At 39.0% G+C, this 19033-nt stretch overlaps 1 protein-coding gene and 1 long non-coding RNA gene across 2 annotated transcripts; one reads left to right on the top strand and one right to left on the bottom strand.

Moving 5' to 3' along the window:
• Nucleotides 1-216: 216 nt before the first annotated feature.
• LOC121315719 (GTP-binding protein 2-like) lies at nucleotides 217-13846 on the bottom strand. Its single transcript, XM_041250065.1, has 12 exons — nucleotides 13494-13846; nucleotides 9610-9636; nucleotides 8102-8286; nucleotides 6638-6746; nucleotides 6362-6559; nucleotides 6053-6227; nucleotides 3212-3431; nucleotides 2923-3058; nucleotides 2502-2560; nucleotides 1914-2085; nucleotides 1589-1753; nucleotides 217-1258 (listed from the first exon to the last, which is right to left on the bottom strand). Exons 1-12 carry the CDS (start codon nucleotides 13686-13688, stop codon nucleotides 1097-1099), a joined length of 1803 nt encoding a protein of 600 aa, XP_041105999.1. The 5' UTR covers nucleotides 13689-13846; the 3' UTR covers nucleotides 217-1096.
• Nucleotides 13847-13939: 93 nt separating this feature from the next.
• On the top strand, nucleotides 13940-17819 carry LOC121315720. Its single transcript, XR_005950311.1, has 3 exons — nucleotides 13940-14239; nucleotides 15803-15883; nucleotides 16358-17819. It is a non-coding gene; the product is annotated as an uncharacterized LOC121315720 (long non-coding RNA).
• Nucleotides 17820-19033: the final 1214 nt, after the last annotated feature.

The following is a 19033-nucleotide window of genomic DNA, read 5'->3' as shown; positions in this document are numbered from 1 at the left end:
GACGACTCTTTTTTACGCACACTCTTCTGAGGGTGTTACCGTCAAGTATACACCAAACAACAACAATGGATTACGGGTTTTTTTGACAGGCTTGTTTTCTAAAAATACTTACTGTCTGGTCTGGTGTACAATATTAAATATATATTATATATATATATGTATATAATATATATATATATATAGTATATATAATCTATATATAGAAACATTTAATCTTTGTTGTTGTGGGGGGTTTTTGTGCAAGTGTACTTTGGACATTGCATTTTTCAGAGGTTTCCATAAACATAAACGTCTCACTATCTGTTTAGCACGTCTGACTTCTTTCCTTCCTGATTGGATGCTGCAAGAAACTGGGTTAATCTTCCTAAATTGCTTCAAAATCAAAATGCCAACATTTCAGATAATAGTTTCCAATAATACCGATTTCCATTGCCACAGTGTATATACAGTAACATGAAAATTGATAGTGTTTCTTTTTCTTATCAGTTACACTGTTAATACGTTTGCTTGTTTTTTGCAGTTAAACCCTTATTTCAATGTGCATTGACAGGAGGTTGTGAGCTAGCTCAGGGCTGTTACCAGAGTCACAGGTATTCAGCGTTGCTGGTTCTGCATTGCTCTGGATCTCTGGTGGAGATGCTTGTTGTAGCACCTTGACACTTTTCTTTGTAGACTGCTTGACAAAAATCTCAGTAGAAATAACATTTTAAAAAAGTCAAAAGCTCAAAAGAGAATGGGACAGGTTTAAAGTCCATACAAAACATAAAAACAGTTTTAACGCACAACCCTAACTCAAATGAATAGGCTAAACCCAAAGTACAAAGTTCTACAAAAAAAAGGATTAAAAACATTTGAAAACTGGCATTATTAAAGCACCCCGTGTTGAACAATGAGCAAGTTAATGGAAGGGCTGCATTGGTGTGACACTCGTAAGGCTAAAATACAGGGCTGTGCAAAATAAGAATCGTCCTTCACCTCCACTGTGTAGCTGCTGTTTAAACGTTAGCAGGGCTCCCTGCTCAGGGCTGCGGTATAGCTGAGGTCCGGTGGAGCTTGTCCGTCCCTTTTTCAATTCTCTCTCTTCTCTGCACACTTCCTAGTTGTATTGGTTCATGAAGAGAGGGTGCAGGCTGGCGACGTGTCCGATCCCTTTCGTTACTCCCTCTCGGAAGAGTAATTTGGCTCCGATTTTCAAGTACTCCGGGTGCTTTATGAACTTGAAACACACTACAGCCTTCTCCCCTGTCCGCAGCTCATCCTGAAACAAGAAAAAAAAAAAGAGGAAACCTCACAATTGCTGTAGAGCAAAAAGAAACTAAGGCATGATATAATTCTAAGTATCCCAATTACAAAGATAAATAGTATCACCTTTAAGGAACAGCTGATTGTATTGACAGTATACATTTTGATTATTATAATTTAATTTTCTTTTTACCTTTGGAAAGCGGTAGCCTCAATGTGAAAAAAAGAAATTCCACTTTGGTGGCATGAGGCGGGTATAAGTGACTCCTTAACGAAAGCGAATGAGAAACCAGTACTGGCAGGAACCATGTCATTGCAATGCTAGGAAGCACACTGCGCGACCCACCTTTCCATGTAAGCACTCCACAATGGCAGTCTGTCGGACGTTGCCTACATGGACAGTGACCTGGAAGCCCTTTCTGACAGTCTTGGCGTGGAACAGCAGCACGATCTCCGCTTCAAACATCCAGCATATCGTGGGGTTCATCTCAGGACTCACCATCACCATGCCCTGGAGGAGGCCAGAACAAAGGGCTTGTCATTTTTTTCTTTCACTAAAATAAATTGCATTACTGACAAGAAAAACACCTTCAAATGTAGCCCAATGTCTCAGTTTGGTCCCCTTTTCTGAACACATATGAAATGCATTTTTTTAATATAAAATGTCCGACCTTGCGCAGCAGGGACCTGTCGAAATTGCCCAGTGCCAGCGTAGCTGCCTGGCCGGCCCGGAGGACCCTGCAGGCGGAGCGGTTCCTCTGGATGCTGCACACCTTCAGCTCCAGGAAGTTCCCGTCATCAGTGGGACCCACCACCAGCCCCTCGCCCTCCCGGCAGATACCACTAGGGGAGGCATGAAATCAGCTACTTTTTAAATTATTATTATTTTTTTTTTTTTTAATTCAGGCTTAAAGTAGACCAAATAAAGCTGTGTTGTTTATCCCAATTGCTACAGACCAGCACACTCAAAATGGCATGTTTGAGAGGTGGTTTACAAGGCCAGTGGGTGTGAAATAACATTGGTGGGAACCTTAAAAACTGCAATAGAAATATTACTCCTGTTGTGCAGCTGTTTGAGCCATTATTATTCCTATTGTACAGCATTGCCTATACACACTTGTCAAGCTTATAGAAAATCCTAAAAAAAAAAACAGCTAAACAAAACAAAACAAAAAAAAGCCATGCAGTCTTCTTGTGTGCATCATACAAAATATTGCTTACACCAAGCAGGAATAAAGCGTGATATTTGTAACACTGACCTGTAGAGAGTTCCCCCAACAACTGTCCCTACTTCTGGTACTGTGTAGATTTCATCAACCTGAAAACAAGAAAGAATGGCAGTAAATCAGACTTGACGGCAGGCAGGCCTCATTATCAATACCCTTGAATCTCAGCATCATGTTGACATACTGTACTGATTGAAAAATACTGTAATAACCGTACCAAGGTATTTAAATGTTGAAATCTGCACACACAATTACGCACAGAACATGGTTTAAATTTTAAAAGAAACTGGTGCAGCTGTTAAACTATGAGAGTAGGTATTTTGCATGGAAATGCAGCCCTTCTCTGAATAATCATCATGAGGGCTGTGCAGGAGTCCTGGGGCCAGGGGTGAGAGGTTCAGTTCTAGGCTGTGGCACCCTGCGTGCAGACAGAAGAGGTGAGGCGAGGCTGTACCTGGAACTCTGTCAGCTGCTGCATCAGCTCCTCCTGCTCCTTGCTGTTGCTCAGCGGCGGGATGATATTGAAGAAAACCTTCAGCAGATGCAGGTTTTCACCCGAGACACTTGACAGTGTGAAAATCGGTGTGATACTAAGAATACAAACAATACACAAATTAATAAATATACTCTGTATATTTAAAATGTATTTGTATTTGTATTTTGAAAATGCAGACCTAGTTGCGTGAACAGTCCCATAAATAAACAAATGAGAGAAATCATTCAGCAGTGGAACGAGAGCGCACCTGGGGGACAGTGCAAACTGCTGGGCGGCAGTGACGGCATCGTCCGCAGTGGCCACCAGCATGGGGACCTTGTTACAGCCGGGCTGCTTCAAGATCCTCTCCAGCTGCTTGACCGTGCGCTCGATGGTGCTCTTGGTGCACAGGTCCACCTTGCTGACCACTATGAAGATGGGCACCTTCAGAGCCATGGCCAGGCCCAGGTGCTCTCGCGTCGTGCCAGCTGAGGAGGGGAGAGAGGCCATTACAAACATGAACATGCAATCTGTAATCTTCCCATGTCACTCACCTTTACTCTAAAGCACATGGAAATCTTTCTTTTTTTTTTTTTTTTTGCATAAACAATGTGCACAAAAAGGCAAGGTTGAAGTTTGAGATGAGTTAAATGTAGGCGAGGCACTGTCTGAACTAATTTAAAAAGAAAATAAAGGTTTTGTATTTGAGACACCACGCTGTACCCTGGATTCCACATAACCGGTAAAAAAATAGCTTTATACACAGGTGGATTCTCACAGCTAAAACATAGAACATAACACAACAAGCCAGACATGTCAACAAAAAATAGGAAAAGCACTGTAAAGAGCTGAAGAAAAGTTAGGTTTTTATTTTTATTTATATTTAAATATCAGACACTTTATTATAATTTTATTATAATGCTGCCAAATAAATCTATAGTAATACAACATCTATCATCTTAATCAAAGCTCTACTAAATGCAATACAGTGAGTTTATTTTAATTTAGTGACTGGATTATTGTATTTTGATAATGGTCTTGGAGGAAACTGTCAGCGACACAGAATGCAAATTTTCAATTTATTATATTAGCAGTGACTGCAATGGGATAGCTTACTTAATGATTATTATTACATTTTTATTTTTTTATTTAGTAAATCGCCAATTATTTTTTTATTTTCTCCCAATTTGGCATATCCAATTATTTTTAGGCTCTTCCACCGCTACCACCCCCACGCTGACTCGGGAGCGGTGAAGACGAACACACACTGTCCTCCGAAGCGCGTGCCGTCAGCCAATTGTTTTTTTTCAAACTGTAGGCTCACCGTGCAGCCACCTCAGAGATACAGCGTCGGAAGACAACGCAGCTCTGGGCAGCTTACAGGCAAGCCCGCAGGCACCCGGCCAGACTACAGGGGGCGCTGGTGCGCGGTGAGCCGAGGACACCCAAGCCCTAGCTTAATTAATGATTTTGTTGAGTTTTTAAAATGTTTAGGTAAGCGAAGAAATCTTTTATTAGATACAAACTAAATGTAATAATCATTTGTAACAATGGAAGCTTACTTGTGTGACATCATGTTAACTGTAGATATAAATCTAAAAGTATAAAGTACTCTTAGCGTTAAGAGTTTTTCTGCATGAATATGTGTTTTTATTGAATAACTTAAAAGGGTAAAAGTCTATGTTTCTGTTGCTTCTAAAAGTTGCAGACCTTAAATAATAAAAATACACTTTCAAACGTTATTTAATTCATCCAAACAGAAAGAAGCAACAGAAACAGAACAACAGAAAGAATGCTGCGTTTACTCCCTTGTGTTAGATAGTAATAGCTGAGTCTTCCAAAACAACCGCCTGACATTCACAAGTATCAGCTGGGCCCTGAACAAACCTGACATGTCAACGCCAGTGATCGACAGTAGCGCTATCTTAACATACCTCTTGGTTTTAAAGCAGAGATAAGTCTTAACAGGGCATAACACATACCCAAGAATGTGCTGAGGGAGCATCTGCTGGTACTGTCAACAGGCTGTGGCCTCAGCATAGTAAACAAAGAAACCCACTTTACAAAACATTTTGTGATGGGGCATTACAGTATTATATATTCTGTTATTATAATTTTTACCCTGTGTTTTAACAGGGTCCTATAAATGAAAGATATTCCAGAAAAGTAGACCTTGCAACTCTTTATTAATATTTTAATACAGCTCAATCGAATACAAATTTGGCTTCACAGAGCGCCTGTCATGAGAAAGTCATCCCAAGGCTCAGCACAGAATGGAGAAAAACTAAATTAAATAAAACATAAAAATAGGTGAATGTACTCCTGAATTAACTTCAACCATGGAAGCAGGAAGCCCAGCTGACAGAGAATTGCAGTATTCGATTGTAGAAGAAACAAAAGCAGGGATGACAGCAGCGGACTTCAGAGCCTGAGGTTAACTGCCAAACAGCTGGTAATTCCTTTAGGGAGAACTGGCAAGCAATCACAGAGAGGTTCAGCAGTGAGTACTGGCAAAATAATCTGAATTAACAGATGAAAGCAATTAGGGTGTCATTAGGAAGCACAGCATGTTGTTGAGACGCAATGCAGTAGTTTAACATTTTGTGAATTTTGGTAAAAAAAAACAAAACATGGCGCTTATTTTAGGCTTTAAAGTTTGCAGACCTTATGATGTTATTTTTTTAACTGAAGACTTTTGCAAACTGCTTTTGCTTTGTCAGCACTACACTCAATCCCCAAGTGGCAAATGGTATTTAATTGCAGCTTCCAACTGCATCTAATCGAGCCGTAGCACCGGAGGAGGGATGGCATGCCTTTACAAAAATCACATGTGATATCTAGGTCAGTGGTGGAAAGGATGTAGGGTTAGGCCAGCTCAGTTTCCACAGTGTGCTGCTAGCTTGTGCACAAAACAGCAATGGTGTTCTTTCCAGTCGGGCTGCTCCAGTTTTTAAGCTTTGTAAGGTGCAGGAAGATTCTTGAGTAAGCAAGTGAATGACTGCCAGTTTAGTGGTTTCCCCACACAAAAAATATTTGGAAAATATAACTCTAAAAAATTCATAAAAAAAAAAAAAAAAATGCTAGAACGCTACTGATGAATAAAGCTTACCTATGCCTGTGTTAGCACTAACTACCAGCATGGCAAAGTCAGGGCAGTAGCTGGTCAGGCCGAAGATAGTTGTTTTCAAGTACTTGTGGTGCCCAGCCAGGTCGATGAAGGTGATCATCTTGGACGCACTCTCGCAGATCTCCTCTGCTGTCCGTGACTCGCTGTAGTTTACCACCTGGAAAGAGGACCAGGCAAGGTCAAGGCCGCATTCAGACTCTTTAGACTATTTGAAAAGGTTTGCTTATTACCAGACTGCTCTGCTCTCCTGTCCTTTTTCTGTCCTGTCCTGCTCTGCTCTGTCCTGCCTACCTCCCCTTTGCTGTTGAAGCCCATGATCTCAAAGCTGATGCTGGAAGTCCTGCCAGACTGGATCTCGTGCAGGTGTCTAAAGAGGTTGAGGCGCGCCCGCCCCCGCCCGTTATCCAGCTCTCCCTGCGTCAGCACGCCCAGCAGGGTGGACTTGCCCGAGTCCACGTTCCCCAGCACTGCCACCCGCAGGTCCAGGAACTGCACACAAACACACAAGCGCTGGCTTATTTCTTTCAAACACCTAAAACCTCCTCCTAAAACAATGGCGGACCTCACCTGCTGGTCATCTGGAACTTTCCTCACTAAAACCTCTGAAATTTTTCTTGGGATGTCCAAGTCATAGTCTACCTCTCTCTCTCTGATGACTGTGATGTCAGCTCCAACCCTGGAAAACAAGGAGCAAAATGTTAGATTTAATTGTGTTAGAATGTTGCCATTGTCTCATTTGAACAGGCTTACAATTCATTAGTATAATGCTATAGAAAAAGTTGGGGAGGCTTATGTCATTTACAAGGGTAGAACGTTTTTTTTTTTGTTGTTGCTTTAGGATTGTTGTAAAATTACTGATACCTCTGGTGAATGCAAATATTGTCATTTTAGCCTCATAGAATACATCTCAAGTATCGTTTCATGAAGTCCCGGCAATAATATAACCCACTAGCAGTGCAAATACAAAAATTGATCCTCCATGCCTTACAGCCCCCTGCTGGGTAAGCACTGGCTCCAGGACGCCTCTGGTGGAAAGAGGGTGGTGAGCCTTGATGACAGATTCATATTAACAACCACTTTGTTTCCACCACTGAACAGAAAATTAATTCCAAGCATGGAGACCCACCAGCTTCACCAGTCAAATACAGGAGAACCGAGGCTGTAAATACTGTTCTGGGTCAAATCAAGTTGATTAACCATTTAAACGTCTGAGTAAGGTGTGTTGATTGTTCTCAACTTGTTAAGAAGACTTTGATTAACAGAAATTCAAAGCCATATTCAAAGCCAGAAATTCAAAGCCAAGAATTCCCCTGCCTTTTGAATGAAATGCAGAACATTTTAATGCAGAAATCTATCTTCAGTAAGGCTGCAAACTTTCAGCATGAATGAAGATGTCATGATTCAGTGTTAATGAATATTGACAGTAATGCAATGTTACAATCCTTCTGTACACATCCCATCAAACACACTTCAGTTTTCGACAACACTGACAGGCAACAATCAACTCCCCATCTATTGCAACTTAAATCAGCTTACCAAAGCCACTGATAATACCTGTTTTCTATTATGATAATACCACTGATAATACCTGTTTGCTATTAGCACCAGTGAATACCTTAGCAGGTTCTTTCAAGTGTGGTGGCTTTTTGTTAAGCACTATCTGTGTGTAAAGCAAAAACTTTCTATAGGAGACCACAGTTTAGGATAAACCTTGACTGTGTTATTACAGGTGCTCTTTGTATCTTGCATCAGTTATACAACTCTGGCTGCCATCGCCAACCAGCGACAGTGTCTTCGATTATTAAACCGAGAAGATCAGTGGCATGAGGTGGATGTGCGATTAACTAACATTCCAGTTCTAGGGTTACTATTACAAAGGATGATTAGAAAGACCTGAGGGAAACTTGAGCCCTAGTGAGAAGAATACTCTAAAACAGAAGTACTGCACGTTGTTGGGAGAAGATTATGTTTAACTAAAAACACCTGCATATGCACAGCTTTCCTAGTGCTTTAAAGTCACAGCACGCTTACTTCTCAGCCATCCGGCGGAGTGTCTTCAGCGAGGCTCTCATGTCCTCCTCAGACAGGCCCACCAGCAGGCCGTTGTCCTCCACCCCGATCTGGTACACCGCCTCCCCGCGGCCCTCCTGCAGCCGCCACTTCATCTGCGTCACCAGGTGCTCGAAGCGGTACTGTGTAGGGTTCACCAGCTTCAACTAAACATACAAAACAAAAGATAGAAACCACTCCGGCTTCACCCAAACCCTATGCACCAAATCGAAGTAAAATGAAGTATAATAGTGTACCTTTTAATTTAACTGCCCCAATGGCAGGCCTGAAGTCTGTGACTAACTTCAATACCTGGCTCTCTCGGCAGGAGTCTACAGTAAAAGTTTAGACTGAAGGATCAAAATATGCCAAAGTTTCATATGATAACCTCTTGCTTAATACCAGGGATGGAAATAAGACTCCCATTGCATCACAGTTTAATCCATTCCTGGTTTTACTATGAGTTTATAAGATTTTAATGGTTTTGCCCGAAAGCGACAGAGAACAAACCAAATGTCACACAAAGACGCAAAGTTAACAGTCTTTATTTACTTCTAATATAACAATGTATTCTATTAAGCCATGAGCATACATAAATAAAATATATTTCCCCTTCCTATATGGGACAGTCATGCTGTCTGGTGATCTGCTTGTCTGAGGACAAAACTGAACTGTCTACTGTGACCTAGTCACTGTGCTTTTTATCTTATATGTTGCATGGATGCAATTTCTCCACATAATCGAGTGCTAGTTTAAAACAGACAAAAATTTTCCCCCCAGATGTAAACACATTGTTTAGGCACACAGGACCACATCTGAACTGGTTTATGTAAAACAATGGTTTTACAAATTAGTAATTGTACCAAAGTGCTTTCAAGCACACACACACATGTTATATAAGGCTATTATTCTCATAAATGCTTAATGCCCATAAAAACTGATAATATAGCAAGTCTAGGAAGACACATCTGAGCTTGTTCCCTATACGTTGTGGCTAATAATGCTTGTAATAAAACCTGGAATGGGCTAAAAATCTATGAAATATGAGTTATTTTGATCCATGAATATTGCAAAAAAAGCCAGCTGGATTTCGAGTGCCAGTAATTGTGTGCTATTTAAATCCCCAGAAGAATGCAGCTTTCAGTTCAAGCTGGGTGAATTACTGTAGAGGCTGAGCGTTGTGTCCAAATTTTATATAATGCTTCATTACTGTACTTGCATAAAAACAATTAAAAAAAAACAACTGTTGGGGTTTAAAAACTTAAAACTTGCAGTTCGGTTTGTTTGTTGTCCCTGCATCTGTTCCAATTTTTAACCAGACTATCCATTCGTAAAGCACACAATTTCTCACAGCAATGTGGGGAACTAACAGAAGTGATCCAGACCACCTCCATTTTCAAAGCAGCCATTTCTATTAGTGTTTGACAAAGAGATTGTTCTTAAAAAGAAATAAATAAATAATTTAAAAAATCATGGGAAAAATAGCTTACCTTGTATTCTATATTTCCTTCTTCAGCCTAAAACACACACAAAAAAAAGAGTTAGCAGAGAAGCTCACCCTTCGCATTTATTCAGTTATTGATCACTTTATGTTACATTACTAACCCTTGTGTGTTTCAACTGTTGGACTTTTTTATATGAATCACTTCAACTACTGCACATTTTAGTTATTACTTAATTTGGACTGCATGTAACATTGTAGAATTGGTCGCATACCGAGACAGAAATCTCAGCACATGTTTACACTTGTCCTTTTACCACCTAAATTCCAGTGAAGGGCTTCAAACTTCACTCTCCACATACAAACACTTTTGGTAACTGGGCATTAGTTATAACAGCAGTGTTCTGAAGATGGTAATTAGACACTGAAATCAATATGTTTTTTCATCCAACGTGTCCTTAACTACAGATTACAGACCATGTAAACATACTGTAAGATCAAGTGCCAAATAAAAAGGTTTATGTTTGTGTCAGCTGAAACCAAGAGCACTGATAAAAGCAACAGCCTGCTATTCTGCTTGCCAAAGTTTTACCTCAGATTGAGCAAATCTACTGTAAAGGACAACCAAATTTAAGCCACGCATGTTTAACTGTATCTGCTTGTTGCTTCTATTTTTAGCACTCTGGCTGCTGCAATGGAAAGATGAGGCCATTACATTCTAACACAGGGAGACTGCCAAGTGACACACACACACGTTTCAAACTCTTGATCGGTCAGGCTACTTTTGTATGTCTATAATCAACTTGCATTACACATTCTATAGAGGAGAACGTTTTGCTTATTACAACAAAATTAAAACTAAAAAACATGAGTATGTACTACTTAAATTTGGTATGGTTGCATGGAAGATTATGCAGGGTGTCACAAAATGAACGACCCATTGGGATTGATTTTTTTTTTTTTTTAATTCCTCTGAATGCCTTAGGAAAATCAGCTAATATGAAACAGTTAACTATTGCATTTCAGTATTAGTTATGCTGTTGCACAGAAACAACCCTACAATAAACATTGGGACAGACGAATAAATCCAGAACAACTGGGGGATGACCCTCTATTGCCCGTTTTGACCCTTGTTTACTAAATATCTTGGGACCCCTGATCAGATCATCCATCATCTCCTTTTCCAATAAATTATTTTTTAAAAGATTAAATGCGCCCCAGTCCTTGTTATGGGACAGTATTAATACCCAAGCTCACCTCATATGCTCACGCAAGATACTATATAGATCAGCTAACTTCTTGAAAGTGATTGATGTCTTGTAGTTTCCTGGGCTAACAGAGGACATACCTATACCTTGATTATAAGTGGAAGAGACAGCTCATTAATTACAAGGGATGAAGTCCCCATTCAGTAGGATTTCTTTTTTCTTTGTTTTCTTTTTTATTCTGGATACACTAGCAGTCCGGATCTTTGCATCATAGTTAAACCTTCATTTCTTAATATGATTCACCTTCACTACAACCACTGGGGTACCCAAAATAAAGGGGATTAATTAAAAGGAGTATACTTTTTTTTTTTTAATAGCAATGAGATAACTCCTATCCCCCATTCGATTAACCTTAGCAAATGCAGCTCATAAATCACAGTAGTGTAACAGAAAAAAAAAAAAAAAAAACCACGACAAGAAGTTAGTGCTGATTAAGTAAACTGTCAAAAGTCTTGAATCACAGAATATCATCTATCAAAACCTGTGCTCCCCTGTGGGAAAGGTTTACAGATTGCAGGTTCAAATGACTACTGAAATTGCACTAAAGTATTCCCTGCTGAAGTATCAGCTATGTAAATAATAAAATCCCTGTTGGGACTAAGTGAGAAGTATAAGATTCAGCTTTGCTTTGAGGTCCTTGTTTAGCAATTCTAAATATTAAAGGCTTGAGAGTGGTGTCATAGGGACAGCGACACAAGTGGTAACCTCGCTGAAATCCCAATTCTCCAACTGAATGACTTGTTTAAGACGACACTGTTTTTGGAATAAGGAAAATTTCAAGGCAGATGCTGCTTGGTGTGAAACAGGCACCCTGGAAATAAACCCTCCCTCTGTCACGGTCAAGGAAAACACAGGTCAGAAGGATAAATTAGGAGGCATCAGTGTAGTGGAGTTTGGTGGTAAACCAACCTGGTGGGGAAGAAACAGAGGCAGATTTGATCAGCCTGTACCTTGCCGGTATAGGACACAACGGAATTTAACTGGAGCATATTACAGCACTGGGGATATTACCTTGCATTGACTGAATAAACCACCTAATCATGATTTTCTCCTAAATTTCCTCTAAAACTAAGTGGTTGATGAAATCTAGAGTGATCTCTTAGTGCTGAAAAACATTTCAACAAAATCCATCTGTGGCTTATCACAGCACAATATGGATTGATCAAATCAGATCCTTAATTTATTTTCAGTATTACCTTAAGGTAAAAAAAAGTGAAAATTAAGCACACTACACTCAGCTACTAATTATATAATTTACTACTTCAGGGTCCAGATGCAGGTTTAATTGGTTCAATTAAACAATTTAGAACAGGGCTGGAAAAAGGGCAGGATTGGAACAGCCAAATTTGGCCAGCCCTGATTTAGTGCACTCTCACAATCTCTCAAGGTCCTGGATATGACTATGGCTGCTTTTGTCTGGCTCTTTTTGTTAGCACTAAAATCTGGGTTTTCAAGCATTAAAAAAAAAAAAAACCCACCACACAGCTGACAGCTGAACCATGATTTTTTTTTTTTTTATGTCACTTTCCCAAAAGTAAAAAATAAATACATTAGAATTTACCACAATCATTCCTTTAAAATAATAATGAAAAGAGAAAAATGCCACTCATTGGAAAAATCACAATACAAGTAATATCACAAAGCCTAAGAAAAGTGGAATTTCTTTACTGAAGCCAGTATAACATATTGTGTTAAATACATTTGCAATGGAAAGTCTATTTTGACATGACTATCATGTCAGAAATTCCACTTTGCTCAGACTTGATCAGAGACTGCCCAAAGTTAAAATATTCATTATTTATATATATATATATATATATATATATATATATATATATATATATATATATATATATATATATATATATATTTTTTTTTTTTTTAAATGTGCTCAATTATAGTTTTTGTAAGGTAAGGCTTGAATATTTGTTTATGGAAACGACTGTAGCAGAGCTTTGCATCCTTCAGTAGGCCGTGGCCTTCTCTGAGGGTCAATGGGACAGTATGCTCCCCGCCCCCATCCAATGTCAGTATATTTAGTAACACTAAATCAGTGTAAACAACAAGAAGAAAGCTTTTCATGGTCTGATCCTAGGAATTTCCAACATAACAAGTTTTAGTTACGTTTCATAACGTTTGTTTAAATCATCTTGTTACTCTCTATTACATTAAACAGTTTTCACAAAGAAAATACTGTAAAATTATAAATAGAACTCATGGAAATTATGTGGTTGCCTACAAACAATAATCCAGATCTAATCCATGTGGCAATAATCAATATTTAAACTTACGGTTACATTAAAATATATTGACTACATATATTGGCTAGCCTTAATGAATTTTTTGTTATCTTCCGGGGTTGGGGTTGGGGTTGTTGTTTGAATAAAAACTGGACAAACCGTCTCAGAGTTGTATATGGTATTTTCTGCAACTGGAGTATATATTAACGATATCAACACTCTTAACAACGTGTCAAAATATAAACTCACAACCAGCAAAACATACATGTCATTGCGGAAGTATTCAAGTGTGTTCTTGTAATCATTAATGTTATCTTCTTTAGGATAATACTGGCTATATAATGCGTGAGGTACCTAACTGTAATAATCCATATGGCACAAAAATGAAATGACACGTACAGTGTTTTTTTTTTTTTTAAACTTACCTCAGGAGGTAAATAAGGTGGGTTGTTACTGGGTTTCGTATTCCTGGTTGCTCGGTTTTTTACTTTTTTGTTGTTTTTCGCGTAGGATTTTATTGACATCAAACTCAAACCATTGCCCGAACCCGAATTTAGCCCCTGCGGGCCCGCCATCAATCCGGAACCGGTACCGAAAAACTCTGCCACTCGCGGATCCATCACAGCACCGGAACCGTTAAAATCCTCCTCAGATAATTGTCACAGAACAGTAGGGCATTCACACTAATGCGGGTCAATGACACAAAAAAAACCCTAAATAAAACCTACTCTGGCTACAATAACAACACTATAACCCTCACGTCTGCTCAGACCGTGAGGAAATACGTCAGAAGAGACGAAACGACTAATATTAATGAGATACGTCAGAAACCTCCTGAATATTAACATTACATGCCTCTCTATGAACTCAAAACAGGCAGAGACGAAGGGGTGGGTGGCTGTGCGCCAATGCTTTGAATGGATTGGTCCCGCTAAAACTGGATAGATAGATAGATAGATAGATAGATAGATAGATAGAAAGAACAGATACTGCGAGTGTGAGGCCGTGGCAAGGGTGGAAGTCATCGGAAGTGTGCCAAGACCAACAACACCACTCCTGCTGTAGTTTGTGTGTTAAATTCTCTTTTCATTTAAACAATATGCGTCGCTGTTCAGCTTTTGTCTGGAGCAGGTTATCGACCAAGGCAAGGGATGTGGCAAGACTTTCACCTGTAAGTATTTATTTTAGGTTAATAAAGTATCAGTTAAAATAATGTTATTGACTTTAAAATTAGCCAAGTCATACCTGATCACTCCCGCCTACAATATCGAGCATAACTGACAAAAATATATATATATTTTTTAAATGAGTATATTATTGAAATTAAAGCAAGAAACATCACAGCGTGTTTTGTTTTAGCAAACAGATAATACAAACATCATTAATAATTATTTTATGTAATTGTTTATCTGAATTTTCACGCCAAAGTAAAAGTTAACTGAAAAAATAGCATTCCCTTTATATTATAGTATATAAAATGAGCTCTTAAAAAATCACACACTTCTTAAGAACGAATTGGGTGTCTAGTTTATCTGTCCTCAGTACATCAACAAGGTGTGTGTGAGAGCTTGTAGGTTCATGTTGCTTTTGGGCCATGAACGGGTTTAAGATCAACACGAACTAAATAAAATGTTGTTCCTGTTATTAAGCACCGGTAATAATCTGAATCAGTGATATTGCAAAATAACAGAAACCCGTTTTTAACTTTACTGAAGTAGGCTAGTTTGTGTGTGTGTCGCCCCCCCCCCCCCCCCCCCCCCCATTAAAAACTTTGTTCTTTTATTGAAATTAATTTTCAGTTTAACTTTCATATCAAACCAAGTAGGAATTTACTTAATGTTTTTCAATTCAAGTAAGCTTATTTGTATATAAAAAAAACACCAATAGTTGCATTCTTTCTTTGGCAACCAGTGTCTTCTTACTTAAGGCACACAGCTGAAATTGTAGGATAATTAAAAAAATGTTTGCTTCTATTGTCCCTGCCGTTCTGTGCAATGTCAGCCTTTGTTAAAGATATAAAAATGTACCCAATCTAAAGCAAGTACAAAACTTGCTACAACATTTAAAGTAAAAAAGTAAATATTTTAAAACTAGCCAGAAATGACTTGGTTGCAGTAGCAGCAGTTACATTATTAGTTTTTTTATAATGGGCAAACCTTGCCCTCTAACTCAGTGGACCATATTTACAAGCAAGTACAAAAACATAATTTCTTAGAGCAGATATAACATGAAAATGGCCTTAAACAGAAAACAGCTCTTGACTGGTCCTTCCTGCAGCTAAGTTTATACTGTTGAAATACCCTTTTTTCTTTTTTCTGAATAAAACCATTTGCATTTGGTTCAGAATGAAGGCTTTATTTGAACACAGTAAACCAATGCTTCCGACGTGGCGTGTATTTTAAACTGCCTTATTTAAGGCATACTTGCCTTAAAAAGAACAGGACTTGCTTTTCTTTGTTTAACACTTACCTTTAATAAACTACATGTGGGAATTCTAGGTGCAGCACTGTGCAGAGATGCCCTTGGTACTGGTTGTGCCAGTTGGTGCTATTTGCATGTATTTGTAATTAATGCATGCTCAGTAAGTACATATTTCATCTTTTATGATGAAACACCTGCCTAGTTTCATCATCTTGCAATTACTAAAACTAACTTCACAACAGCAAATTAGTCCTTCAGTTTGCCTCCACTTTTTAACATTGATTATAGCACTGAATTGTTTTACTGCTTTTAGAGTGAAACACTCGCCTATAGGTACCAAAACTGACTCTGTTACTGAATAAGAACGTTTACTGATCCAGACCTTCTGTACTCGGTGAGTATAATTGATTTCTTATTATGCAGTGAAATACACTGTTAATGCAAAAACTTTATTTTTATTTGGCATTTTTTAAAATAAAATAAGTCGGTATCTTTAACACACATTGTATAAACATTTTAGTATGCTCGTTACATTTTTTATAAACATAAACCTGAAGGTGGGTGTTTCTGCTTGTTGTATACAGAAATGCAAATATACAGTATATTCTTAACTGGTCTTCTGCTGCATTTCAAAGTTCTGATCTGGATACACCAACAAAAAATGATAGATTTCGGTTGACGAGTAGATTAAAACTCAGGGCAATTTTAGTTTGCTAGACTAAGACTGACTCCAACAACATCCATTGATTAAAACATATGACCATTTCAGAAATCTGGACTAAAAGAATGACTTAGACTGACAGAGTAAGACTAGACTAAAATAAAAAATGCAGACAAAATTAACACCAAGTCTTGTCTTCTTTCCCAGGTGGCTCGGACAAACTGGGACGATTACATATGGTTTCAGGCACCAGTGACTATGAAAGGATTTTATAAATAATTTAATGGGAAATGCCACGAGTTGGTTGGCAACAATATATCTGACACTTAAAAATAGGCATTTTAATTTTTTTGGTGTATATGGTTGTGGGGGGCAGAGGAAGAGGAGGTATTTTAGGGACTGCAACCACCTGCCTTTGGAAGAATACCTCAAGTTAAATCTCTAAGAAGGGAAATTTTTATTGCATGTTTTAAGAACTCTGTTTAATAATTATATATAATTCCTTTCAATTTAGTGTTTGTGTTGACGTTTGTGCTGTGTAAGGACAATAGATGAGAAAGGACACGTATAAGTCCCAAGCCAGGCCTGTGAAATAGCTTGAAACCCACTGTTACAAATGTGTCCACGCCACCCAAAACAGACAGGGTAATTGCATGGTCAGAAAGACACACTACCAGATTTGCTAGAGAACCAGACTCCGCCTAATAGTAATCCTGCTACTACTGGATATTAGTATACCCATTTCAATCGGCTGTCAACAGAAACTTACCAACACTTTTCTAGAGACAAAAGGTCACATATATACCTCGGGTATTCAGGCAATTCAGCATATGAATGTAAATCTACTAAAGAATCTCTCTTCACGGATGGCTTTTAAAGACAAAACAGGGATGGACAGACCAGGTAAAACACAGTGTTAAAGAAACAGCTGCTGTACTCCAAAAAGAGAACATTTTGTATAATTTGTCTTGCAAAACAGAAAATAAATCTTCAATGATGGAATTACATTTTTTAGGTTCCTTATAAAGTGCCCATATCCTCAGTACCCTTGTACAGTGCTGGGCTACCTACGGTCCACTGGGTGTGTTACAATGGTCCTTGCCAAGTTTATACTATAAAAAAAACTGGCCTTTGGAATTCTATTATCACAGATGAAATTGAGAAGTTAAAAAAAATGTGGCAGGAATCTGGGATCCACTGCAGTGTTAGATTTTTTGCTCAGGAACACAAATTGAATGAAGTTAAGATTAAGATTACACCTGAAATTAGATTGTATACCAAATAATAAGTGAACCTTTAACTGCTGGTTTCACAAACCCAGAGATGCCAATACTTGAGAGTGAACAAAATGGCACCAAGTCAGGGAGGTAAAATGGGTCTGTGAAACTTGATGCAAGTATCCAGTCAAATAAAGTTGAGGTAAAATGTGTATTTAGTTTCAAGTGAAATCCATTTTTCTTACCTGTACACAGTGACTGAGCATTTTATAATGCACCCCTTGATCACCATGTTTGTCTCCAACATCAGGTCGCAAAGAAAAAGCAGACGACAGGCTGTAGTTACTGCAACGAGTATTTATTCTGTCTACATGTTTTCTGCAGAGAATGTGGATTTTCAACGCTTTGTATCCTCTTGATCCATAATCGGGTTCACATAACTGGTACGCAGATACACGTGCAGACCAATAAAAAAAAAAAAAACAATGCTGACTTTGTTTTTGCTGTATGAGAAGTGACAAAATAATATAATGCAAACTCCTCTATTAACAAAAAAATATTCTATTAAAAATAAAACAGCATACCTTAAATCAACATTTAGTTTACCCAAGGACACAAAATAGCATACCTTAAATTGACATTCAATATTTGAGTTGTGTGCAAAACAAACCAAAACTTCCCTTAAATGGAAATTCGCGTTCCCGGTGGGATCTCTGTAAGATCTCCAGGGCTGCCCCAAAGGTATGTCCTGGGGATATAGGCGCGTCAAGTAGCGCAGCCTTACCCGCTTCAGGAACTCTGGCTTATGACAGCCACAGTTGTCTAAGAGCCACGATCAAGCTAGCCAGGCTCCGGCCAAGAGCTTGCCCTTGGAGACCAGAGATCTGCAGCAGTGTGCTGGACAGGAGACGTAGCTCCATAGCCACTGGCTTGGGAAGTGGGGCCTTGCGCAGTACACCATCCATGTAAGCACTCGCTGTTTTAGACAAGCGAGTTGACTGCGCCTCTGCTGCATAAGCCCGCTTGAGATGTGTTTCAGTCACCGTGCATTGAAGGTTAGGTTATCACGCTAGGATCCGAGGCCGGACGCTACCTCAAAGCGAGGTTCTTACTCGGCAGGGGTCTTGCCCATCTGCATGTTAGAGGAGAAGGCCCCTTCCCTAGAGGCCGCTATGGAGACTGAGTGCACTCTCCTGGGGGAGATGGGGTATGACAATTGGGGCTGCAGTGGGGTCTGGGCTGCTGGCACCTGTTCATAAGAACATAAGAACATAAGAACATAAGAAAGTTTACAAACGAGAGGAGGCCATTCGGCCCATCTTGCTCGTTTGGTTGTTAGTAGCTTATTGATCCCCAAATCTCATCAAGCAGCTTCTTGAAGGATCCCAGGGTGTCAGCTTCAACAACATTACTGGGGAGTTGATTCCAGACCCTCACAATTCTCTGTGTAAAAAAGTGTCTCCTATTTTCTGTTCTGAATGCCCCTTTGTCTAATCTCCATTTGTGACCCCTGGTCCTTGTTTCTTTTTTCAGGCTGAAAAAGTCCCTTGGGTCGACACTGTCAATACCTTTTAGAATTTTGAATGCTTGAATTAGGTCGCCACGTAGTCTTCTTTGTTCAAGACTGAACAGATTCAATTATTTTAGCCTGTCTGCATATGACATG

Source organism: Polyodon spathula, chromosome 5 (genome assembly GCF_017654505.1).
Source record: "Polyodon spathula isolate WHYD16114869_AA chromosome 5, ASM1765450v1, whole genome shotgun sequence".
Taxonomy (NCBI): Eukaryota; Metazoa; Chordata; class Actinopteri; order Acipenseriformes; family Polyodontidae; genus Polyodon; species Polyodon spathula.
This window is presented reverse-complemented; position numbering and strand designations above follow the sequence as displayed.